This window comes from Fukomys damarensis, unplaced genomic scaffold, assembly GCF_012274545.1.
Source record: "Fukomys damarensis isolate Sample0158 unplaced genomic scaffold, DMR_v1.0_HiC HiC_scaffold_7, whole genome shotgun sequence".
Lineage (NCBI taxonomy): Eukaryota > Metazoa > Chordata > Mammalia > Rodentia > Bathyergidae > Fukomys > Fukomys damarensis.
This window is the reverse complement of record NW_022900919.1, coordinates 21206279-21233701: the sequence shown is the minus strand read 5'-3', so window position 1 is coordinate 21233701 and position 27423 is coordinate 21206279. Positions and strand designations below refer to the sequence as shown.

The 27423-nt window shown below is 37.8% G+C and overlaps 2 protein-coding genes across 4 annotated transcripts in view; one reads left to right on the top strand and one right to left on the bottom strand.

The window, feature by feature from the left end:
* The window catches only part of Hdgfl3 (HDGF like 3), a 36520-nt gene extending 14526 nt beyond the window's left edge, over positions 1-21994 (top strand). The window contains exons 3-7 of the mRNA XM_033761007.1: positions 1827-1965; positions 2405-2563; positions 3672-3707; positions 6526-6672; positions 18488-21994. Of these exons, the coding sequence (XP_033616898.1) occupies positions 1827-1965; positions 2405-2563; positions 3672-3707; positions 6526-6672; positions 18488-18493 (487 nt within the window). The 3' untranslated portion in view covers positions 18494-21994. The remainder of the gene's footprint in view (positions 1-1826; positions 1966-2404; positions 2564-3671; positions 3708-6525; positions 6673-18487) is intronic.
* Tm6sf1 (transmembrane 6 superfamily member 1) overlaps positions 20968-27423 on the bottom strand; it is a 25581-nt gene continuing 19125 nt past the window's right edge. For all 3 annotated transcript variants that reach the window (XM_010621174.3, XM_033761113.1, XM_033761114.1), the window contains one exon: positions 20968-21181. In XM_010621174.3, coding sequence (XP_010619476.1) covers positions 20990-21181 — 192 coding nt within the window. In that variant the 3' untranslated portion in view covers positions 20968-20989. The remainder of the gene's footprint in view (positions 21182-27423) is intronic.

Sequence of the window (27423 nt, the reverse complement as noted above, 5' to 3'; positions counted from 1 at the left end):
ATGCTGGGTTTCTTCCCAAAAGAATCATACCACATGTGCACCCATGTTCATAGCAACACAGTTTGTAATAGCAAAACTTGGAAACAGCCCAGTTGCCCATCAGCTGGAGACTGGGTAAAAGAAAATATTTTTTAATAAAATGGAGTACTACTCAGCCATAAAGAATGATAAACTAGAAATATAGCTAAATGGATGCATATTGAGGCCATACTCAAGTGAAATAAATAGGATACCCATGTGTAAAATACTGAATAGTTTCTCTGGTGTGAGAAACTGAAAGTGTAAGAATCAAAATGTATAACAGATAATGTGAAATAGGAAGAAAAGATTCGAAGGGGAAAGGAAAAAATAAGAGAAAAGGAAAAAATGAAAACAAAGTCTTTGTAAATAGGAGTGGAATGGTTGAAGGGAGGACAGGGGCATGGGGAAAAAATAAGAACCAAGATATATCATGTAAAGGTACAAATTCCCAATGATGAATATCATCATAATGTATATCTAAAATGTACCAAAAAAATTAATGAATTTTTTAAAAAGATAAAGTGATGGAAGGCCAGAACTTACTAAATTGACCCATTCACCCTGACTTTTTTCTCATTATTAAGGCCCATGCAAGCTCTGGCTAGTACAAGTAGCTGACAGCCAGCACTATTAGTTAGCATAGCCCACAGTTACTTCCTGTATGCAGAGTCTTAAGCTGTAGAAAGTACAGAGCAACAGTGGGACCACTTCTGTTTCTCAGAGACACTAGGTATCTCCCACCTCAGAGCCTTTGTACATGCTCTGCAGCCAGCTTTGCCTCCTTTTAGTTCTTTCCTTAGATGGTTCCTTGTAGGTGAGCCTTCCCTGAGCTTCATATCTCAAATTGTTAAATTTACCCCTAGTCCTTCCCACAGTCTTCTCTTCCTTTTTTTAGTAGACATACTGTATGTTTATTAACCATTTTCTTAGCACTAGAACATGTACTCCATGAAAGCAAAGATGTCTCTCGTAGAATCCCCAGCATCTCTGAAACAGTGCCTGACACATTATAGATGTTCAGTCATCATTTGTTGAATAAATAAATAAATCTTAGTTTAAAATGGAAGCTTCAGGATGTCAGCCAAAACTGGGCTTCCATAGTTTCATTTACCAGGTTAAGGTCATGGATACTAAGACTATTTCAAATACATATGTCTGTTAGCCACCCCAGAATTTATTCCGACTCATTTTTGTGGTTATGATTAATGTTTTTTAAAGTTTAAATTGGATAAGATTATCTTTACTTTGCCACTTGTGATTTTTTATTGCTTAGTGCATTTAAAAACACTAATAAGCCAGCCAGGCATGGTGGCACACGCCTGTAATCCCAGCACCCCAGAGGCTGAGGCAGGAGGATCGCTGTGAGTTCGAGACCAGCCTGGGCTACATAGTGAGTTCCAGGTCAGTCTCAACTACATAGTGAGACTCTGTCTCAAAAATAACGAAAAAATTCACTAATAAGCCAGACACGGTGATGCACACCTGTAATCCAGTACTCAGGAGAGTGAGACAGAAAGATCACTATGAGTTCAAGGCCAGCCTAGGCTACATAGGGTGTTCAAAGCCAGCCTGAACTACAAAGCAAGACCCTGTCTCAAAAACACCATTGAATGAATGAATGAATATAAAATCAAAGTAGCACAGGCCGTGTTTGCCAGCTTGAAGGGTATATCTAAAACATATTGTGACATATGCCTAACTTTCAATTTCCTTTCTATACTGTGCTCCAATACCTCAATTAATATTTAGAATTAAGGTATCTTCTCTCTGAAGGTCAGCATGTCAACTCTAACATCTCTCTGCAGTGCATTTCTAGGTCCCAAAGATCTTTTTCCCTATAAGGAATACAAAGACAAGTTTGGAAAGTCAAACAAACGGAAAGGATTTAATGAAGGATTGTGGGAAATAGAAAATAACCCAGGAGTAAAGTTTACTGGTTACCAGGTAATTGTTTACTTCATTGGCACTTGCTATATCTCATTTCCTTAGTTTTACCTCTTTTTTCATAATTTTGCAATATGTCCTTTATACTAATAGTTTTTATCTTTCTGAAGTTAGAATTATTTTTAGCAATAGTAGCATTTTGGGTTAAATGCAACTCTTTCACCCAGAAGCGTTCAAATCAAGTGGCCACTGATAGCTTGAGTTTGACAGCCCCTGATTGATTGAGGGAGGGTCTCACTGTATTGCATTCCTGAGCTGAAGCCATCTTCTGCATAGCTGGGATTACAGCTGTCTGTCACGTGGCCCAGCTCTCTGTCCTTTACTTTGAAAAACTTCAGAAAAAGTGGAACCCTTTCAAATTAAAATAGAGTGATTATTTTCACAGCCTATGTTCTTGCTGTTTTTTCAAAAATATAATTAGCTGATTTTTTTTCCTTAGGCAATTCAGCAACAGAGCTCTTCAGAAACTGAGGGAGAAGGCGGAAATACTGCAGATGCAAGCAGTGAAGAAGAAGGTGACAGAGTAGAAGAAGATGGAAAAGGCAAAAGAAAGAATGAAAAAGGAGGCTCAAAACGGAAAAAGTCATACACTTCAAAGGTTACTTGAGAAACTCCCTGCAGTTATTAATGTTACATGTACATTCATTAGAAGTTTTTAGTTTCTTTTCAGTTTTTCTACTGGATACATAGAAATACATAGTACATTCTGTGGAACCTCTGCCTTTAGGGACAGTAGTAGAGCAGAGGGAGTCAGAAGGGTAACCTTAGGTGTTAAAGTAGTCTGGCTATCAACTCTTAAGGGCTGATTTGGTCCTGAAAATACCACCTTCTTAGTTGAAAGAGGACTGTTCTCTATTTAAGGATAGAATATATAAGTGTCTGTGCCTCCTACAATAACCTCCAAATGCGATCTGAACAATTTAGGAATATAGGAGACGTTATAACACACACACACACACACACACACACACACACACACACACACACACACACACCATATATGTAATTAACAGATTGTTGTCTGTGCTTCAAAGAATGTGCTTTGGCTTTTTGTTTTCTGAATTCTTAAATTTCCTGATCACATAGTCTACACCAGACACTGAACTACAGTAGTGAGCAAATCCATCTCTGTCCCTACCCTCTTGTAACTTACAGTGCAATGAAAGGGGTCCCACAGTAAACAAAAAAAAACCCTAATAACTATGAATTGTGAAAGGGCTATGAAGTAAATGAACGGGAGCAGCGAGTCACAGGTAGGAGCACCTGCTTCAGAAGGGTAGCCAGGCCTTTTTGCAAAGGTCAGGCTTATACTGAGACCTGAGAGAAGGGTATGGAAGGAGGAGCCTTCTCTAGGAAATGAGTGTGGCCAAGAGCAAGAAACAGCTGCAAACTTTGGAAGTGAAATGTTTAGTATGTTCCTAAATTGAAAGAAGGCAAGTATCGCTGGAGAATCATGATTATAGGCAGGCAAAGGCCAAGTAATGCAGACTTGTAGACCATACTATGAAGTTGGGATTTTATCCCAGGGTAACAATAAGGTTTGTTTATTTGTTTGTTTGTTTTGGTACCAGGGATCAAACTCAGGTCCTTCAGCTTTTAGGCAGGCTGCAGAATCACTGAACTAAAATCCCTGGCCTAAATGCCATTATTGAAGTGAAGGGTAAATACGTAATTCACTTGCTAAGGTTTATCTTTTTTTTTTGCAGTACCAGGAATGGAACTCAGGACCATGCATTTGCAAGGCAGGTGGCAACAGCACTGAGTTAAATCCCTAGCCCTTGGTCTGTCTATTTTAAAGGGTCATTTCCTTTGTTTTCCTTCAAAATCATAACCTCCGTGATCATTTGAGAACTATGACTTTGTTATTTTTAGAGATGGGGATTGAACTCAGGTCCTCATGCATGTTAGGCAAGTACACAGAACCATAACTTATTATTCTTAATTACAGTGGTTCCTTGGTTGACAAACTCAATTCTCTCCACTAAACTGGATGAGAACCAATTCATATTTCCCCATAAGGTAAACATTGGATTGTGGAAAGAATAAAATTTGTGAACCGAGGTACCACTGGTTTTTTGGATAACATAGAGTGAATATAAACTCCATTCCTATGTGAAGGTTTCCTTGTGGCTTTTAGGGGATTCTTTTTTATTTCTTCCCTCCAGAACCAAGACAGATAGTTTTCCTTACTTACGTAAAGAGTTATCTCTTTATGAGATAGGTGTTTTTGTTGTTTGTTTTTTCTGATTTACTTTTCACTGACATACCCTGGCTCTGTATGGAGATCAGTGTTTTATCTCCAGCTTTCTGGAGGTACTCACACTTGTCTAATTGCCTATTTTCTGGGCCCAAACTGTGAAGCCATATGGTCTGGGAATCAAAGTTCCAGGTGAGGCTGATGCTGCTGATCTGGGAACCACACCTAGAGGATCATTTACCTAGCATTATTTCATTGCTTTTTTGCCTTCCTAAATATTGTCCTTTTTATGGGTATGCTGATTTTTTTTAACATCTCTCTCTTAACGTAAAGGTCTTCCTTTGCATTGAAAACTACTAGTTTCCAAACTTTTTAAAAACATCCCCGGTGAAGAGGAAAGGTCCCAAACCCTCTGTCTCACTATGTCTTTTATTAACATGTTAACAACAGGAGCATAAAGTAGAACCACCAGTACTATATCTATGACTGTCCCATTGGGCAGCATGGGACAGTTCTTTTGGGTGGTACAGGCCACCTGATGGGACAGTTGTATTGTACTTTTGGTGAGAATGTGTTTTTATCTTTTTGTTTTGATTTGTTTTTTTATACTGGGGATCAAACTCAGGACCTTGCGCTTGCAAGGCAGGCAGCAGAACCACTGAGCTAAATCCCTGACCCAAGAATGTTTTTTTAAAAATAAACTCAGTAATCACAATGAAAATCACAGTCTAACAGACCTGAAGGTAGTTACATATTTCTTAAGCAGTAAAGGTATGAATGATTTATTTTTGAGCTACAGTAGGTACTAGAAAATTATCATTCAAATATATTTTGAATATATCAGTCTCACAACAAATTAAACATGATGCTAAAACTCCAATAGTTTTAGTTTTAAAACAAGGATAGCAACTAGTGGACAGTGAATTTAAGATCACACTAATTTTTATTTATTTTAAACAATAATTTTTTAAAAAAGTGTTTTCAGGAATTCTGTGATCTCAAGAGCTCTGCAAATTACAGTCTGGTAGCCCAATTTCTTAGTAAAATAATGAATATTGTGACACATTAGTAAAAGCATAGTAATGCCCTCATTCCAGACTATGTATACTAACTAATATTAGAAAGGCACTTATTAGATTACTCAGAAATAACCTTTACAAACATAAATTTTAGGATTGTTACTTGAGAATTATTGCATAAGGCGGTTGCCACATTTTAACAATTAAGCTATATTTACTAAAAACACACTTCACTTTTCCAGTTTCATTCTTGAGCTTAGTTTTTAGCTCTAGACATTGCACATTTGGATTATTGAATCTTTGTTTTTCCCTTTATTTAAAAAGTAAAAGTGATTACATTTAAAGTGACACTTTGGGCTTGGTTGGTAGTTTTAGCAAAGTAAAATGGAAGCAGTTTGATTATATATTCTATCACAAACCAATAAGATATTTTCTCTTTAGCAATTGCATTTTTTTAAAAACTGATTGTCTGAGAAAGCTTTAATTTGCAAATTCATCTCTGGAGACCAAAAGTGACTTGCCTACACAAGTTTTGCCTTATCTTTTATTTGCAGTATGCTTTAAGATTCTTAAAATTTCTTAAAGAAGAAATGTTAGAAAAATGCTACATTTTACTGTTTTAAGTTGCACAGTTGGAGCCAGCTTTTTAATCACTTCAGGGCTGTTCTGCTGAGCCACTCTTGTTGCAAACCATAATTGTATTTTCATCTTCCTCTAGAGTTCATCTTGATTTCAAATGCAAGATGACAAGAAGAAAGGACTGGTTCACCAGTTTAGCCTGGGGTTCTTAAGTAACTCATAATTTGAAAGATTAAAGCTGATTCATAGTCACAAGAACATAAAAGTTTTGTCAAGATATTTCTATGTATACCCTAAGCAAGAAACTTCAACAGGTATTCTAACATGAATGTCCATATATTGTCTTGGAAAGTTCACCTCACTTCTCTGGATTTCCACTACAATAAAAACAAAAGGGAAGGACAGAATGACCTTTAAGGTGCCTTGCAGTCCTGTGGTCTTTCTAAGGTGCTGTTCTCACAGCTAGGTTTATCCATTGACTATTGTTGGTACATGAATCTTTATTTTCCACCATTAATATCACACTGCTGAAAAGAAGTAAGAGGTCACCTAATCCACCTCTTCCGTTCCAGCTGGTTAGACTGATGCCTGGAGAGGTGAATGGATTTTTCCAGTGTCACCTACCTCAACCTTGGCACGCTGCATGTTGTATCTGTGTATAGCAAGGACAGTATACAGGCTCACTACTTCTGCATCTCTTACTTATGCCAGGACATTTGGATTTTGTGCTTTTGACTGTAATTTTCAACTTGTCTAAACATTTAGAAATCTTCTAAACAATCCCGGAAATCTCCAGGCGATGAAGATGATAAAGACTGCAAAGAAGAGGAAAACAAAAGCAGCTCTGAAGGTGGAGATCCTGGAAATGACACAAGAAACACAGCTTCAGACCTGCAGAAAACCAGCGAAGGGGTAAGGATATATGTGTAATCTCTCTTGTCTCTGTTAACACAGAAGACATTTTGCTTCAGAATCTGTGTTTGTATCTCAGCATTAGTAAACAATTGCATTAGTGAGTGAATGTATTCACAGTTTGTTATGTGCATCAGCACATAAGTGATTGGGTCCTGAGTCTGAGAAAAAAACAGAGCTAGATGAGATTACACCTGCCTGTCAGTTCAGAGCTCTGAATAGGTTTATTCTTTTTTAAACTAATATTAGAAAATTCAGAGTCTTTTTAGGTAATGCAAATTATTGAAATTATGAACTTTGACAGTCATATTTATTGTATCACAAAATAAATGTGATGTTCAAAATAGGTTATTATATATTGCTACTTCTTTCCCGGAAGCAATATATAATTTAATATACCCATGGAGAATATTTAAATATTCAGACAGTATGAATATTGATATTTAAAGTGCCTATAGGAACCATTGTATCCATTTAGACTCATTAACTTCTGTTAAACTGTTAACTTCAACATGGTAGGCAAGCCTACACTTGTAAAAGTGGTTAGTCAAGGCAAATATCCACCTGGGTGTTTTCTTTATGAGGACTAGTTGGATGATGTCAAATTATCTTGATAACCCATGAAATGTATTGGTACTCTTCAGCTAAACTAATTTCATTTGAGTTCTTGCCTATCAAGTCAGTTCTCCCACCAGGCATGGTGGCACATGCCTGTAATCCCAGCATTCAGGAGGCTGAGGCAGGAGGTGCTGTGAGTTCAAGTCAGTTCTCCCACCAGGCATGGTGGCACATGCCTGTAATCCCAGCATTCAGGAGGCTGAGGCAGGAGGATTGCTGTGAGTTCAAGACCAGCCTGGGCTACATAGTGAGTTCCAAGTCAGTCTCAACTTCATAGTGAGACCCTGTCTCAAAAAACAAACAAACAAACAAAAAAAATCAAGTCAGTTCTATTTACCTCTCAATTTTTCCCTTTTTCATCCCAGTTATGTATAATTACCCTCAAAGCATTATAATTCTAATTCTTCCTCCCTTTCTCTCACCCAGCATAGCCTTCCTCTGTCTTCTGCCTATCCTCTCCTCCTGACATTTCTTCAGTAGATCAGCTGTCATTGCCCATGCCTTCCCAGGAACACATATTTGCCCACCATCACTGAGGGTCTGAAGACTTGGCTTGCTTAATTTTCCTTTCATCCTACTATTGTCTTCATCCCAGGTAGCTTCAGTATACTTATTGCAAAAATCCTCACAATTTCCATCCCTCTTCTACTAAACTTATTTGTAGATGCACTTCTTCTGACAGGAAAAGTCAACTCCTTAGAGTGTCTGTGGTGGCTTGGAGCTTGTAGAAAGGCATAGCCTCAGACTCTACCCCTGCCCTGAGTGTTCACATGCGTGTTAAGGTTTGTGAATCACTCACCTATGCCTTTCTTTTGCTGGAGTCCAGAATATCATCTTTTCTTGCTCTATGATGCCAAGTCACTTGACCCCCCTTTTCTCTCCTTTACTGTCATGTTCATTGTCTCCTTCCCCTCTGCATATAACCAGATTTCCTTTCATCTGAAGATACCATCCATCCACCATCTAGCTTACTTTTTTCACCTTTCTTTTTATCTCTAAACTTCTTAAAAGAGCTCTGTTTTTCCCAGTCTTCATTTCCTCACCTCATACTCATGAATAAATCCATTGCATTCATGTTTCTTCTTCAGGTGGTTCACTGGAACTGTTCTAGTGATTCTCATTGCCGAGCCCAGTATCTCCTTTACTCTTCATTTTCCCCTCTGCAGCAGTAGCTGCACTTTCTTTTCCTCACTTTTCTTTGCCAGTCTGCTTCCTCTTGCTGTTTGCTCTCAGTCTCTTTCTAGATCTCCTTTCTTTAGTCTGTCTTGGCAGACTTGTCTCCTCTGAACACTTCCCATGTCCATCTTTTCCGCTCCAGGGTTTCATCTTTAAAAGAGATACATTGTGCCTTCCCATTCTATAATCTTGCATTGAAGATTCTTTTTTTATTGATACATTGAAAGCCCTTCAGAAAATAGTAGTTGCTACTAGATAGCAACAGCAGCCTATGTGCCATTTAATTTTTTACCACACAGATTCCAGGTGATAGGTGCAGGTGTCATCTCCATTTTTTTACCTAAAAAAGCTGAAACTGAAATGATCCACCCATGGTCATACAGCTAATAAAAATCAACGATCCTTTTTTATTTTTAGCCTGTTTTTAATAATACCTTTTACATACAAAAGAATGCAAATATATAATACATAAAGTTAATGTAATATTATTGTAATAAATACCAGAGACCCTCAACCCCAAAACTAGAACATAACAATTTACTTGAATCTATATATGTTCTTTCCAGTTCCATCTTCTTCCTACCCAGAGATGAGCACTAATGTATTTATCATTTCTTTTCATTGTAAAATTTGTAGCTCATACCTCACATGTATACATACTTAAACAATATATTATTAGTTGGACATGATGTCGTATCCCTGTAATGCCAGCATGTAGGAGGCTGAGGCAGGAAGACTACCACAAGTTCAAGGCCAACCTGGGCTACACAGTGAGTTCAAGACTAGCCTGGACTATACACAGCGATAAACTGTCTCATAAACAGACAAACAAACAAATAAATAAAGTGTGTGTGTATATGTGTAGTTTAATTTTGTTAGATTTTTAACTTTTTTAGAAAATGATGGCATTTGCTTACTGCTGCGCTTTTAAGATTTCTTCATGTGGTTATATGTAGCAGTAGTTTACGCATTTTTCACCACTGTCTAACACTCAGCTCTGTGAGCATACCACAATTTATTTATCCAGTGTCTTACTGATAGCTATTTGCAGCTAAGAAATGTGTTGCTGTAAGCATTCCCATTTCATCTCCTAGTACACATGTGCAGGTCTTGCCTATAACTAGAACTGAAAATGCCAAGTCACAAGTTTGTGGTTTTAACTTTACAAGATATCAAATTATTTTAAGCGGTTGAGCCAATTTATAGTCTCACCCAGCAGTGTTTAAGAGTTACCTGAAATAAACTTGGCTCATCAGGCATTTTTATTTTCTTGCCAAATGGGTATAAAATGGTTATTATAGTGTTGACTTGTGATTGTCTGATTAATGCGAAGATTGAGCTTCTTTTTGTGTTTATTGATCACTGTTTCCTTTCTGTGCAGTGCTTGTTTTGGAGGTTTTACCCATTTTCCTGTTAGATTTTATCCCTCATCAATTTGTAGGGCTTTGTATTTCCTGGATTGTAACAAATGCAGATTTTCATATGCCTTGCAGATGTTTTCTTCAAGTTTGTGGCTTGTCCTTTCAATTTTCTCTTAGCCTTTTAGAAAACCTAATTTCTTAATTGGATTGTAGTCAACTATATGAAACTCTTCTTTCTATGGTTAGCATTTTTCTTTCTTATTTAACCATAACCATTTGAACCAGCACCGTGTTGATTCCTTTTCTCTCTGATCTGCATTGCATCTGCCATGTGTTTGTGTGTCTTTCTGGACTCTGGACTCTGTTGCTTTAATTATAGTAGCTTTCTAATGAGCCCTTATATTTTATAAGGCTAATAGCCTACTACTGAGTTTTTTTTAAAACTCTATAGTAATGGTCTGGGATAAAATAGCAAAAGGGGCTTTTTTTTCCCCTTTGATAGGAGAATATGTAACACATAAACTGGAAAGAATGATCCAAGTGGGAATTACTACAGAATGTAAATGTAAGAAAAATTGTTGAAGCAATGTCCTTTAGAAGGCAAAGAGGGATAAGAGCTAGGGCATATAGGGAGTATAACCCTATTGAAACAGGAGGGGAGGCCACGGAGTACTTGGGCTCGGGCACAGGCAAGTGGACACTTAGGGTGAGAGTTTGTAAAAGTTCTCATGTGATTGCTTTTGTTTTCTGTGGAAACAAGGTCCGAACTTGGAGTGAGAATAGGAAAAAGTGCTGAAGTTCCAAGAGAGGAGAAAGGGGTAAAATAGTCACAGAATAAATAGAAGAGTGAGTGGACTTGAGAAGTGAAGTTGAGTTGCCAGGCAGCAGAAGGAGCCCACTTGAAGCTGGTTGTCGTGAATTTAAAGTGAGAGCAGTAAGAATGACAGTGTGTTTTCTCCAGGTGTGTTCAGTTATGCGATCACAGAGGGGGTAGAGAATTGAATTTAACTAGAATTGGGTTTTTTCCAGAGATCAGGGTGAAGTTGATTAGAGGCCAAGGAGTTAAGGGTATGTGCATGCAGGGAGGAGCTCTATTTTAACCATGGAATTTAAAGATAGATAGGACCAAATTTGAGTATGAAAGTATTGGAGTTGGAATACTGGATAAAATGAGCTAGAAATACAGATAGCAAAGGGAGACCAGGCTGTTTGAATTAAAATATAAAAGGGTTGCAGTTACTAAGACATTCTGGTTGCTGCTGACATTATAAATGGGACCATTTTTCATCGCGTAAGCACTAGCCACATCACAATACATTTAGTAGCCTTGGCCCCAGCCCACTGAATGCCAGTAGAAACCATCATTCTTATGACAACCTAAAATGTCCCATAATTTTGTTCTCAGAACAGTGACTTAAAACTATAGTTAGCAATATTCTGTGTGGCTGAAATATCACTTGTCTAAGAAATAACCATAGAGCGGGGCACAGTCATACACACCTATAATACCAGTTACTCAGGAGATGGAGACAAGTTCAAGGCCACCCTTGAGCAATTTAAAGGAAGGAATAAAGAAGGAAGGGAAAGAGAAAAAACAAAAGGAAAGGAAGGGTGGAAGGAACCATGGGAACAAGTTACTAAAGTAGGGTCACCTTTGGAGGAGAGGACACCAAGAGACCAGAGTATGGGCAAGATGGTCTACACAGATTTGAAATCACAATTTTAATATGGAAAAAATAGATGAACATAAGCAACAAATGTTATCTTGGCAAAACTCACCTTATTTCTTATATACTAAAACAAATTATAAAATGAGATTTATAATGGTACCAATTTATAATTGGCACATGCATGTAACATTTTTATTATTTTCATTCTTGTTATCCCTCCTTCCCTCTCTATAACCCCATCCCCATCACTAGAAAATTCCTTCTAGTTTCCTGTCTTTGTTTTTGTGTTTATTTGCTTATATAAAAGAAGGCATGTGGTTTTTAACGAAAACTGGCTTATTTCACTTAACATAGTCTCCAGCTCTATCCATTTTCCTGCAAATGACATGATTTCCTTCTTTATGGATGAATTATATATATTTATAAAATATAATATATATATGTATATATATATTACATTTTATTTATCCATTCACCTGTTGAGAGACATCTAGGCTGTTTCCACAATTTAGCTAGTGTGAATTGTGCTGTTATAAACGTGGGTATATATGTATCACTGTAGTGTACTGTCTTAATTTGGGAATATACCAAGGAGTGGTAATAGCTGGATAAAATGGTTTATCTATTTAAGTGTTGTTGCTTTTTTTTTTTTTTTTTTGGTACTAGGGATTGAACTCAGGCAGGCAGCAGAACCACTGAACTAAATCCCCGGCCCTATTTTCAGGTTTTTGAGCAACCTGCATACTGATTTCCATAGCTGTTGTACTTGTTTACATTACCACTAGCAGTGTAGGAGGATTTCTTTAGCACTCACATCCTCACCAGCATTCTTTATTACTGTATTATTATTATTATTGTTATTATTGAGAGCCATTCTGACTAGAGTAAGATGGAAATATCCTGATGGTGGATGTGACACATTTTTCACAGCTATTGGCCATTTATATTTCTTATTTTGAGAAGTCTCTGTTCCTTTTATCTGCCCATTGATTGGACTAATGAAAGGGTAATTGTTATTTGTGGTGTTTTTTTAGTTTTTTATATATTATTTCAAATCTCAGTCCTCTTAGAAGAGTAACTAGCAAAGATTTTTCTCATTCTGTAGGTTGTCTCTTCACTCTGTCATTTCCTTTGCTGGGAAGAAGCTTTTCAATTTGATGTAGTCCTATTTGTTCATTTTTTAATATTAATTTCCTATTCAAGAAGTCTTAGCCTATGCCTGTGGCTTCATTTGTTTCCCCGATGTTTTTTCTTTTAGCATTTTTCAGGGTTTCTGGTCTGATATCAAGGTCTTTGATCCATTCTGGTCTTATTTTAATACAGGTTCAGAGATAAGGGTCCAATTTCAGTCTTCTGCGTGTGAATATCCAGGTTTCTTAGTAGCATTTGTAGAAGACGCTGTCTTTTCTCCAGTTTAAATTTTTGGCCCCTTTGTCAAAACTCAAGTGGCTGTCAGTGCCTGGGCTTGTTTCTGAGTCTTCTGTTCTATTGTGTTGGTTTATATGTCTGTTTTTATGCCAGTACCATGCTGCTGTTGTTACTATGGCTTTGTATAATTTGAAATAAGTTATTGTGATGCTTCCAGCATGGATTTTTGGTCAGGATTGTTTTTTGGATTGTTTTGTTTATTTTGTTTCTGCAGTACTGGGGATTGAACTCGGGCCTTCTTACTAAACTACATCCCTATCCCTTTTCATTTTCTTTAGACACAGCCTCAAGTTGCTAAATTACCATAATTAGGCTTGAATTTGGGATCCTCCTGCCTCAGCCTCCCCGAGTGCTGAAATTGTAGGTGTGTCTCACCACACTTGGCTTGCTCAGGATTGTTTTGGCTAGTCTGAGTCATCTGAATTTTAGGGGTGTTTTTCTAGTTCTGTGAAGAATGTTGGCATTTTAATAGGGATCACATTGATTCTGTAGACTGCTCTTGGTAATATGACCATTTTGACAGTGTTGGTTCTGCTAATCCATGAGCAAGAGATGTCTTTCCATTTTCTAATGTCTTCAGTTTAGTTTTTCAGTGTTCTGTAATTTCCATTAAAGAGGTCTTTCACCTTCTTAGCTTGATTCCTAGGGTTTTTAAAAAGCTTTAGTGAATGGAATTTTCCTGATTTCTTTCTTGGCAGATTCATTATTGGTGTATAGGAATGCTATTGACTTTTGTGTGTTGGTTTTGTATCCCACTACTTTGCTGAATTTTTTGATGACCTCTCAGAGTCTTCTTGTGGAGTTTTTAGTCTTCTATATATAGGATCATATCATCTGCAGATAGGGATAATGAGACTTCTTTCTTTCATATTTGTGTCCCTTTTACTGCTTTCTCCTGCCTAATTGTCCTAGCATTGTACTGGACAGGAGTGATAAGAATGGACCCCTTACCTCATTCCTGACTTTAGAGGAAATGTTCTTAGTCTGTTCCCGTTCAATATGCTGTTGGTTTTGGGGTTGTCAAGCAGGAACTGTGTGATACTGAATGACAGTGGGGAGTCAGGCACAGAGCACAGGGGTCTGTAATGGCTTCAGTAAGGAGGAATGGTGGCATATATTGCTGAAATTCAAAGCTTAGAGGATTTTTTTCATGGGAGACACAGGGGAGAGGACAGGCAGCTTACAAGTACTGTAGTAGTAAATAGCAAGCAGGATGCCTTCCCCATCTCTAGGCCAGAGGCAAGTACCAGAGCTCTGGGAGAGAAGAAGCTGCCACTTGAGAGGATTGCAGGGCAAGAAGCAGTGCCAGTCCTCAGGGAAAATAGGTTTCATTTAGAAGAAGCTGGTGAGTGGAATATCTTGGAAATTCAAATTGAGAATGTAAAGATTTGCTGACTGCTGAGTGATTTCTAGGGGGCCCAGTGGAAGAGATGAAGGATTTGAGGGATGAGGAGGGGTACAAGTTGAAGACATAAAAGGCTGTGTCCATATCTGGCAACTGAGGATGAAAGCCCAGGAGGTGATTTGTGCTCTGGAGCCACCTTGTGGGAACTGGAGTGACCGAGAACACAATGGTCTCAAGATAGATAAGGATTTGAGGTAATGAGTACTATAAGAGGAAGGCAGGCAGAGGTTCTTAAAAGGCCCTCTTCTCTTGACACCTCTTCACTCCTGCATGAGACGGAAAGGGGCAGGGCCCCTTATTCAGAACACTGCATTAAAGGTTACTCATCTGTGTGGCCAGAAAAATACGATGCACTGGTTGGCACTGGCCTGCCATATCAAGTTGTCTATTGCTACCTAATAAATCACCCCAAAACACCAGTGGCTTAATCTCATCTTTTCTCTGTATTGGGAATCTAGGCAAGTGTAACTTTCTGAGTCCTCTGTTTCTAGGTCTCACTCAAAGCTTTGGTCAAGGTATTAACAGTGGCTCAATCATCCTGAGGCTTAATTAATGGGATGGGTCCTTTTCCAAGTGCACTCAAATAGTCATTGGCAGGATTCACTTCTCTATAGTGGTTCAGCCCATAGGTCCTCACAAGCTGTTGGTAGAAGGCCTCCCTTGGTCCCTTGCCACATTGATCTTTTTATGCATCACAGCAAGAGTCAGCAAGAGTTCTAGCAAGACTGATCTAGGAGATGTCATCTCATCACTTTTGCTTCATTCATTAGAAATAAGCTACCAGGTCCAGACCACATACAAAGGGAGAAGATTAGGCAAGGGTATGAATACCACGTAGCAGGGATCATCAAAGACCTGTCAGGCTACCCAGCTCTGAACCAGCCACTCATAGAAGAGAACTAGTGCTGGCTTAGACCAGTCAGGTTCTTCCCTCTCCTGGCACTGGATTCAAGGCCCCAGGTCCCAAAGCTGCCGTAGAGTTGAGAGGGACAGAAAAAGAGTGTTGGGAGGACAAGCACAGCATTTACAGTACCTGTTCTCCAGTGTTCATGCCTTCATTCCAACTGTTACCCTACTGTTGCTACCATTTAGTGCTGCCTCTTTTATGCCCTCAAGATCAAGCCCTCCTATTCCCTTTGTGATCTGATCCTACTTCATCTTTCCAGTCTTATCTCTCACTTATTCTTGGTCTCGGGATGTCTTTAATACTCCTAAAAGTTTTGAAGGCCCCAAGGAGCATTTTTTTTTTTAGAAGCTTTTATTTATATATGTTACAGTTTTTATATATATGTTACAAATAAGTATATTTTATTTATATATTTATGTTTTATTTATGTTACATTATTTATATATGTTATTTATATGTTACATAATTAGACTAAAAACAAATTTTAAAAATATTTTAAATATTGCCAGGCATGGTGGCACACACCTATAATTCCAGCACTTAGGAGGCTGAGGCAGGAGGATTGCTGTGAATTCAAGGCCACCTGAATTACATAGCAAGACCTTGTCTCAAAAAAACAAAAGTTTGTGAATTCATTTTAAAATATAAACCCATTACTAAACATGTAACACATTTTTATGAAAAATACACCATGTTTTTCCAAAAATGTTTTATGAAGAATGACATTGCTTCACATTTTTCAAATCTTTAATATCTGATATAATATAGTTGGTTTTTCCTGTCTGCTGCATTCTCTCCATTTTGATATATAATTTTGGTTGAAGTATATGAAGAAAATCTGCCCTCACACAGGTACACAGTTTGAAAAATGCCTTCTGTACTTTAATAATCTTGTCTGCTAATTTTCATGTTTTCATTTAATTTATTTATCTTGCATGTGGAATCTGAACTTTTCATATTCTGTTACATTAAATCTGTTGAACTATCTTGCACTTTGGATAGCTTTTATCTATTTGGAAGATACTGGTTATTCAGGTCTTCCAAATATTGGCCCATTTCTTTATATTTTTAATCACATTTTTAAAAATAGCTGCCTTCTGTTCAGCAAAGCCTTTCAATGCTGGGAACCTGTGGCTCATAAAAGATTTAAAATCCTAACTTTCACTTAAACATTCAAATTTTATTATTGGCAACAAATTCTGTCATTTGTTCTCCTTGAAGTAATAAAAGTCATTTTTTTACAAAGTGCCAAATACGTATGTCTTAATAGCCATTTGGATATCATAATTTTGTCACCTAAAAATGGTGCTCCACAAAAAGCTGTGACTTCTGGCTAAGAGCTTTCACCCAGTGTTCTGGGTCTCCTTCAGCTCTGCTGCCCGCTGCAGGCCTCCTGTTAAGACTACAAACCGGGATGGGGTTGCATTCTCCAGCCAGTCAGTGTGTGCATGCTGGTGCAGAGGGCAACCAGGGCAAAACAAGCGCCCTCTGCCTGCTTATGAGGGGACTTCAGTTCCAGGACTCAGAGCACTGTGTCCAGAAGATCTGAACCCTTATAAATCAACAGGGTATACTTTTTCAATATAGAGAAAAGAGTAGAATAATTATATGAAAAGTTTAAAAATCTCAGATTTTATAATTTGCTTTTCAAGCATCTGTTTCATTGCACCTTGTTTATAAAGGAAAAAGTGTGTCCTTGAGGTTATGGCCAGTTCTGGTGCTACCTCACTTTGGGGCATGGCTGATACTTTGAAGCTGCTGTGAGATCTGTCCCCAATCTGTTCTTCAATACGACCTGAAACATTGTTAGTGATGAATTTTCTACCAGTGAAAACATGAAGTTTATTGCCTTTCACTTTAATATTAATAAAAGCCATTATTAAAGATTTTTTGATAATTTTTCATTGTTTTAATGATCTTCCTTTTTCACAAGGGAAAAAACCCCTCCAAAGTACCTGTGACTATAATATCTTATATCATGTTATTTATTAATAATTGTCACATGACACCACTTTCTAAGCACACAGGTTTCAATTTTCCATTTGTCTTTTTTTTTTAAGATTGGCATCCTCATTTTGTTAGGGACAGAGGAGAGGCTTCTGCCATCTTGATGGGATAGTAGGTTTGTGACTTTTCTCCTTTGAAGGCCCTGTAATTATTTATATACAGCACAGGTTTTGGCTACATGAGAATATCCTAGGACGGTGATGGTGAACTTTTCAGAGACAAGTGCCCAAACTGCAATCCAAAACCCACTTACTTACCACAAAGTGCCAACACTGCAATTAAAACCTGAAGACCGAGGTTTTACTTTAGAAAAACAACTCATACAGTAACATCCTTTGTCTTAAAAGAAAAACAACACATGTGCCATAGGTTCGCCACCACTGCCCTTGGAGAATGCATGTGTGTGCTTCTAAACAAGTTCATTCACTCAGTGAAATAATGAACTGAAACAGGCTGCTTTTAGAAAAAAAAAAATTTGGGACCTGAGTTCCCTGTTCCATCCATTCCCATCACTGGGGGAAAGGAGTTATACATTTAGGATAATGATGAGGAAAACAAAAATAGCATCTCTTTGGAGAAATGTAACCTGGCACAATTAAAAGTGGGACTCAAATTGAAACATAAATTTTTTTATGAAATGGGAATGTTTTATCTTTGTCATGTGTATGCCACCTAAGTTTTTAAAAAAATCTAGGCTTCTTTCATTCTTTGAATTTTTTCAAATGCACAGTCAGAGTATATATCTTTATTTTTCATAACTTTTGTACTTTAGCCTGTGTGTCACAAGTAACTAAGTTGTGTTTACACTCCAAGTGATTTAAATTTTACACAGCTTACCTTTGTGACACCAGTGTCCCTGCAAAGACATACTGTATCCACGTCTCCACTGACTGTATCTACTCCAGTGGGAACCAAGCTCAAGCGGTACAGAGCAAGTACATACACCACCACATGCCGCTCTGCCCAGCAGGAGGCAAAGTATACTGTTTTTGCCTTTATTTTTAATGTAACACTTAAAATATTTCCTTTTTTTTCTTTTTGTAGTGATGGATTTCCTTTAAGTTTGTGACAGACATTAAGCAAAGCCTTAGAAGCTGTTCTTCTTGCTAAGTATTGTTACCAACACAGAGCTGATTAAAAATTTCAGAAAAACAGGATTATACACTATAGGTGTGGACAGCTTTCATTTCATTATTAGTATCCTAAATTATCTAAAGATTTGTTTTCTTTCTCTTTTTTACAGACCTAACTACCGTACTGAGTGCTGCATATTTCAAGAAACCACAGAAGTTTAAATGTTTGGTTGTCCAATATTCTTGGATTTGATATGAACCGACAGATAGTCTTTGTTGTCGTTGACAGAACCCCAGTTTGTATGTACATTATTCACATTCCTCTCTGTTTTGTTGGAAAAAAAAGACATTTTAACCTTTTTAAGGTTATTGATTTAATTTCATGTTATTAGGTTGCATGATGTTGCCCTTTACCACTAAGAATTATCAAAAATTTTGCACAGACTCACACGTCTAGGATCCTTTTATCAAGGCAGTTATGTTCATCATTTTCCTGCCTTTACCCCACCATCACCAAACACTTATTTAATATTTTAAGTGTTTAATATTAGCATTTTAAGTAGCTTAAGCATTTTAATGCTTAAGAATGGGATTTCCTCTTTGACAGAACCCAAGAACTAATTCCTAGATACATGTTGGTAGATTGAAGATGAAATTCAAATCATCCTTCAGCTTTGAGGCCACGTGTAAAGTTTAACTGTACGTACAATATCTATACTGTATTAGAAATAGCTAGTTTACAGCTGATACTTCTCAAAACTCATGTTGTTATGTACACAATGTGAGTTTCTCTGTGTAAAGTTAGTGAGTCTTTTTGTGTTACTCCAAAATAAAGGATTTATTTTTTCCCAGTGCCAGTATAATTTGAGATAAGCATTCGAGGTAAACACATTTTAAAGCTGAAATCAGCAGCAGCCCTATGGGAAACTACACAAAGCATTGAGTTTTAAATATAGACTTTTAAAATTAACCGTTTTCTTTTTGGAACTAGAATTATAATGGTTACTGTTTGTCCACAAGCCATTACTATGTGTACATTATTGTTGCTACTGTGATAATAGAGAATTTTATTTATTTTTATGCCAGCTTATATTGTGAGAACACATTTAGTCAGTTTGGGTTTCATCAATCCTGTTATGCTTGTCCTTTGAACATCTTTCATATATTGAAGGTTTGTAGTTGAAAAGTTTACTGTAAAAAAAATCAAAAACAAAAAAATGTACTGTTTTTACAGAATAAATTTATTGGAATGTGTACTGGGAGTAAGCTCTGAGGTTGTAAACAAAGTTAGTGTAATTTGGCTTTATTTATGTAATTGTGAGGTACTCATGTAATTCATATATTAACAGCAAGTTGACATTTGAATCAAGCGCAGGTAAGGGCTTTTTTTCCTCCCCCACTTTTTAATACTTTGGGTTTTTGGTTATTTGGGAGGGATTGACAGTACAATTTGCCTGCATATCTAGGTAAATATTTACCAGCTCAGTGGACCCTAAATTCACACACTTTGGTATTACTCACATTTTGACTTGTACCCCCATTTCCATTTCCTTTTGGTTTCCTTGTTTTGGTGAAGAGATAATGAGCATGAAGAGAAAAGCTGAGAAGACGATGCCAATGGTGGTGATGGCAGCAGAGGCTACACAAACTAATCCCGTGCACCACTGCAGGGTACTGAGGAGGAGCTGTACTTTTGGTCTATCCCTGTTTAGCAAATATTGATTTACTCTGTTACACTCACAGTTTCAAATATGAAAAGTTCATAAAGAAATTAGTAAGGATTCCACCAGTACTTTTTTTCTTAAAGGTATTTTTAAATTTTGAATCTTTTATTTTAAAATTTTGAAATGTTTAATTCATCAAAAGACCTCTTCATTGCTCACACTAAAATATGAAAACAGACTGCATTTTGTGTAACAGGTTTTCTTAACTAAAAAAGCCAAAACTTAGGAAAATATATATAAAACATTTGAAATGTAGTAAGATTTGTTTTCATAGGCCAAAAGTAATTTTATTAAAAATATATGCAGATATACAATAGAAATTTTTCCAGCCACCAGTAAAACAAGTGTTTGTTACAGGTAATGATAAAGCTAATGGATTGTGCTTTAGCTATTTAGATTGACACATACAATGAACTCATAAAAGCAATTTTTAAAATAGCAGTAAATAATACATTTTCCTTGGGAAAATATTTTTAAACAGTTAAAATATTTTGATGATCTGCCTTTTAAATTGAGGTTGATAGTGTAGCATATGCATTTCTCCAACCTGTGATTGCTGTTTTGCATTTTTATATGTGTAGACCATATTCACTTCTGAGTAGTTTTTTTTTTTGCTCACTATTATAGGCACTAAATTGTAATTTTTCACACTTACAGTTATTTAATATGTACAGACAGAATCTTGAGATACATGGTCAGGTTTATTCACAGACAGTTTTGATATATTTCCTTAAACATGCTGTTTTTCAACAACTTCAGTTTTCCTTCCAAAAAGAAAAGAAAATTTAACCACACAACACTGTGTTACAGCTCACACATAGAGTACAGAGCAAGAATTTGTTTTCTGTGGTATTTGTGTTTGAGAAGGGAGTGAAATGGGACAAAAATAATGATTACTAATATAACAAAACTTAGTAATCTAGAGAGAAAGAATATAATGTAACATTTTTATTCCACCTTTTCATCTGACTTTGTTTTTATGAAGAACTCCGGTTTGTAGATACAACGATAGGCCAAGAGCTGAGGAAGAACTCCATATGCTATGTTTAATGCTAAAAATAGGATTTTCGCTTCTTCAGGGACTCTGTAGACATAAGCAGTTCTAGCATGGAGAGAAGCACCAATGTGAGAAAACTGAGCCTGTTTTATTGGGGGGGAAAAAGGGGGGAGAGTATAAGCATGAAATATATTTCCATTGGGAAAAAGAGTGAGTTCTTGGATAGCTATTTCAGACCCTTCTATGCCCTCAAAATCAGCCTCACAGTATAATACCTTCAAGTAATCCTAGTCTTTAATATGATAGTCTTTCATTAAATCTGGGGCCAATCTTGGTATCTGTGTTCAAATAAAATATATTGTGTTTAGTTTTATCATGTCAGTTCTGTTATCTAACACACCCAGTCCCCTATATTAAACATTAGTGGCTGAATTCAACAGAAAAATCTTTTTATTTTTCCTGATTTGGATTCTGTAGGTCCTACAGAGAGACTCAGCTTTGGCTCACAAATTATTTTCCAATAAAAATGAAGAAAGTACAGAGTTTTTAAAGCTAAAATATATTTAAAATAGTAAATTATTTAAGAAGAAGCACTAAGGAACTCAGCTTCACTTATCAATCTTTCAGTTACAGCAGAGAGCAAGTAACTGAGCAAAGCCCTTTCATTTACATATTTTTATTTATTTATTCACGTATGTTTTATGCGACTTTAAAAAATACTAAGAATTGTTTTGTATTATTAAGTTAGCAGCTTGGGTTGGGGTAGGAATACGATTTCTCTTTATAAAATGGCAACTGTATGGGTGAGGAAGCCTTTTCAAGTCAAATTGTAATTTATTTAGAAGTATGACTTGTCAGCATAATCCAGGTTTACAAAATGGAAAGGAAAGGGCATCCCTCTATACTTGTATACTTGTTCAAAACACACATTCAGAATGTACCAGTTGGTCTTTTTTGATACTTTTCATAGGCACAGAGGACAACTTATTATAAAGGGTAATGCAGGCCACAGCAGGATTAAAAGCTTCTGGGAGAGAAGTTCTACAGGAAGCTTATGTCATTACAAAATGCAGCCCCACATGTCCATTTTCATGTCTTGATGAAATTTAAGATACACATGAATAAAGAATTGGGAACCTGAATGTAGTAAATTATTAGTTCATCTAGATCAAAGTGAAAAGATAAAAGACTGCAATCTAGAGAAGACACAGAAGTAACAAGAATGAATAATTTGTTTTAAATACATTTTAAGTTGCCTTACATTTCCTTCCATGTGAAATCAATTGATTCTTCTAAGTGATTAACCGATAGTGTTACCACTTAACTTTGCCATGACAAGAAAAGGGCAAGCTTTTCTAAGCACCATGTTTATGAAATTTGTATCAATGGCGGATATTTTAATGGGCTACAATTTTCCGAATTACTGGTATATTCTGGTTACCTCTGGTACGTTTTTGCTATTTTCTGGAAATAGAATTTAGATTACTGTGGTGTGTTTCCAAGGACCAACAAATGGACTGCATTGAGAGTCGTGGACACTGAGGGCTCTGCCCTCGTACTCACCTCCCCAGGGCAGATGCCAGACAACCCAGCCAATGCATTTGCATCTCTGGGCTGCAACGATAAAAGACCTTCAAAATAAAGGGCACTTTGGAACTGCCCTGAGGAGCCATTGTGAACATTCTAAGAACTCTGAATAGGAGCCTGGCTTCTGTCACTATCTTTCCCTAGGGCCTATTTTGAATGACTTTTTCTGAATATATAACTAAACTTTTTCTTCTGGACTAGAGGCCAGTTTTGAACCCTGGTTTTTCAGAAATGTGGGCTTGGTGGCTTTATAGACACTTGTACACATCACAAAATCAAAAGATTTGGAAAACTGTCCACTGTTCTTTGAGAGAATAATGAGCAGTTGTGCCTACTACCTGCATAGGGAAACCTCATAAAACATCTGTAGGCCCTTGACCTGCACAGACTGTGCAGCTAATACCTCATTTTCACAAACAGCAAACCCATGCATTAAAAACAGATTCATGTCCTTAGATTAGATTGTAAGCCCACTGGGCAGGTACTGTGTCTGATGTTTTGTGTGGCACCTATCACATTGTTACAGCTCAATAAACGTTCAACAACAATGGTCTCGTGGCTGTGAAAATACAAAAGAGGATCTATAAAGAATTTCTGTGTTTTATACCTATTAGGACATTCTGTTTAAAAATTATTAAAGGAAGAATAATATCTTAACATTCCTAACCACAAGAGATGTCTGTATATAAGAACCATGGGGCCGGTTGCCGCAGCCTGTGCTGCAGCACACAATTCCAATCAGTGGTTGTTTATGGCAGCCACACCTGCATAAAGCTCCTCCCCAAGTCTGTAAGGTGTCCAGGGTTCTGAAATTTCAGAAAAACCTGTCTTACCAGAGGATGGTTCCTTTCCTAAAAATAAACTTGACAAGGGCTGCAAAGGCCCCTGGGTGGTGATGTCACCAGTGCACAGGGCCTCCCAACAGCAGCCAAAATTGCTGGTCCTGGGTGTTGTGTGGGGGTTAGATGGTTGAGTGAACTGAAGTTCTAAACCCCAGTAATTTTCCAAATTCAGTGATAGGAAATTGAATCCCTAATCATTTTTCTTCTATTTCATATAAAATTTTTTTCAACCATAAAGAAACAATGAAGAGTTTAACTTTTTAAAGAATGTATGAGTGGGATAGAAAATAGGGCAACGAAGGTTTAAAAAAATACTACATTTTAATAGCTCTTTGTCTCTGGATTCATAGAGATAACGTGGAAACGATGACTAAAAATCACAGTTCTGGCTCCAGAAGGAGTTTGAGTTTTCTGTGCTCACATGAATGTTATAAGCAAAAAGTAATGTGAACACTGGGGCAGTTGCCAGGCTATTTGGCCAATATAGTATAATGACTAACCCAGAATGTTATCTTTTCTTAGGGGTTTTCTCAGCAGCATAGTATAGTGAGTGCTTCAGAACACTGACTCTGGAACCAGATGGCCAGAGTCAAATTCCAGCCTCGACACAAACCAGCAAGATGGCCTTGCATGAGGTATGTAACCCTCTGGCTTCCTCATCTGTGAAAAAGGACAATAATGAAACCTTCCTCCTAGGTTGTGTTCAGTGAGTTGAAATTTGTAACAATGCGCTTATTACAATGCCAAGCACATGGGCTATTTGTGTACACAAAAAGCTGAAACACCTGTTCATGATCTGGCACTGTTGAAAACCTGGGCTCTTTGTTTTTAGATCTCCTTGTTGCTCTTTTGACTGTTGGTGTTGCCATCAAAGGATAATAAGCACATAAAGATGTTAAACCCAAAGTCTAATTTTAATACTAAATAAAGATATTTGGTAATGAATCACACCAAAAGCAAATGAGTAAAATGGATTTGCATTACTATCTCAATTATCCATGCTCTTAAGTCTGTACTTTCAGCTCTTTCTTAAAGGTTTCCATGAAGGAAAAAACATGAAATTCACTTCCAGGAGTCACTTTTTTACAGTCAGACTGTCCAAAATCACACCTCCAAATGAGGAAATTCATGGCACCTGCACAGCCAGGAGTGGCGGAGCCTGAGGGTGGGGGTGGGAAGGAATGTCCCTTGACTGAATTGGAACTGACCCTGCTTCAATGGCCAGGTGCAGCTGGGAGCCCACTGCATCTGCCCCATACCTTGTACCCACTTTTTTTTTATGTCTAGGTACTATATATAATGCACATAGTTTAAGTAAATTGTCTACAGATTGATTAATCACTTGGTAACTGTTACGGAGAATCTTACAATAATGGAAACCAAGCTACTATATTGCAGGCACTATTCTTGGCCCTTTACATACATTACCTTGTACCTTCATAGCAACACTATTAATATTCTCACTATTAATATTAATATTCTCACTTTACAGAAGAGGAAACATCTGAGAAGTAAAGTAACCACGGTCATTTAATCAGTGGAAGGCTGGGATTTGAATCTTTCAGCCTCCACAGCACCTGCTCTTGATCACATTAACTATATTAACCCTGTTTCTCATTTTCAGTGATATTTTAACACTATACAGTCATTTACTGGTATGGGTAATGCCTAATACAATGCAAATACTATGTAAGTAGTTGTACTGTTTAAGGAACAATGCCAAGAAAAAGTCTACACGTTCAGTACGGTTGTGGTCATCACAGGCCTAAGAACATTTGGTTTGGTTTGGTTTGGTTTTTTGAGACAGGGTATCACTATGTAGTTCAGGCTGGCCTCAAACTCACTATGTAGCCCACGCTGGCCTCAAACTCAAAGAAATCCTCCTACCTCATCCTACCAAGTGCTGGGAGTAAAGATGTGTGCCACCATGCCCAGCAGTCAAATTTTTTTTTAAATCTGCAAGTGGCTGAATATGCACATAGGCCCAGACTACTTCAGTTGATAGAAAATGGTAATAACTGGATTGAAAAAGCCTGTAACACTTTTCTGGTTAGGCTTACACCTTGAGTCCTACAGTAAACACTGTATGAAGAGATTGTTGGTTATGAGTATGTCCCAGTAGAACTCTGGTATAAAAAGTGTCCTGGCTTTATTAAAGTTTTTCAGTGATCTTTTGATTCTGAAGGTAGCAGATTTGTCAAGCTTCTACAGTCTGAAGTCCAGGACTCTGTACGTACCCACTGTGTCTTCCTAATCTATGACATCCTGATACAGAACTTTTTAAGGACTTTTTTTCTTATCAAATTGTATAAAACCTTAGGAGTTCACTAGATTTTTCAATAAAAGCAGGGTTTGATTATGTCAGGGTTGTAAATGGATAAGACGTCTAAATTAGATATGGTAGTTTTAGCAAGCAAGGGGTGTAGGTCAGGTTTCCCGAGAGTGCCTTCCTGATGAATGTGTCAGATACCCTCGTAACATGAGGCCATTTCATAAGCAAGTATATGCTAAGTACAAAACATACCACAGAACTCCAACTGAACATTCTGACCAAATGAACTTTTACAATGTAACACTGAGAGGGGCAGCACTGAGGATTGAACCTAGAGACTTAACAGTAAGCTACAATACACCAAATTGTCCAGTCTGGGCTCAGGCTTGAGATCCTCCTGCTTCAGCTTCCCACAGTGCTGGGATTATGGGCATGTGCCACCATGACCTGCTTATACATAATTTCTAACTCTTCTTTAAACTGAACAGAATAAGTAGATATTAAAATCCATGAGCTGTGGAACTATCAGCACATAATTCTTGAATTATGCCACCTTTCACCTGCTTGGTTGAGAGAAACATCTTTCTGACATTTACAGGACATGGGCTCAGCCTCAGCCTCTGACTTGGCTCTCACCAGCAAGAGAGAGGCTTCCAGGACACCTTGTCAACCAGCTAGTGGTAGGTAAGCCCAAGGACTCCTGCAAGGACTGAAGGCTACATGAAACTGCCATTGTGTCCTGTCCACACTGCCCTGCCCAGAACCACCCAGCCAGAGTCCCAGGTGCCCACCTGCAAGCTAAGTCTCATCAACAGGTAGAGTCTTGGGTTGTTTTACTGCCACATGCTCTAACGCCCCTTTACCCCCAGGCTATAACCTTCCTAAGCCTCCTGACCCCTGGCTCTGGCCACAAGACTAGACCTTTGCCTGGGTTTTCTGCCTAGTTCTCCATTTGTCTCCAGAGACTTGACCAGGTCCCACACAGGGCCTCCTGTGCCAGTTTCCAACAGAGGCCATTCACATCCTGCCTGCCTCAGGGACTGATGGTACCTGAGAAGCAAAGTAACAAGTACTGCTGGATTTTGAAAAATCTCTGTAAAGAAAGGCTGGCAAGAGTGAAGTGACTGTGTGGCTTTCTGTCCTGGTACATATGGGAGAGGAACCAGGCCAGGAAAACAAAGCAAAGGCTTACCCGGCCCCTGTCCCTCCCCTGCCACACTCTCATATCTAAAGCTTCCTCCCATTGCTCCCTGGGGAAGCTCAGCCTGTGAAGGTCCCACTCAGTCCCCAGCCTCACTCAGATGTCTCCCTCCCACCACCGTGCTCACACCACACCTATTTGCAGAGACAGATAACTGAAGACTGTGGGTTCTGTATTCAGATGGGATTTCTGCCATTTAATAACTCTGCCACCTTGGTCAAATACTTCCAGCTGTCCTGAGCTTCAGTTCTCTCATCTTTATATAGTGATTTTTAAAAATCTGCTGCAAAGATACTATGCACTCAGATGCTATGTTTCTTATGAGGTTCACAAGACCACATTTACCAGCCTTCCTACACCTGAGCCATTGCCAGCCCTGGCCCTTGAGAATATCTGCCCTCCATGAGCTTTGCATAAGCAAGAAGTAAAACCAGGCTGAGGTCAGCTGCTGAATATTTTTTATACAGTAGAACACACAGCCTG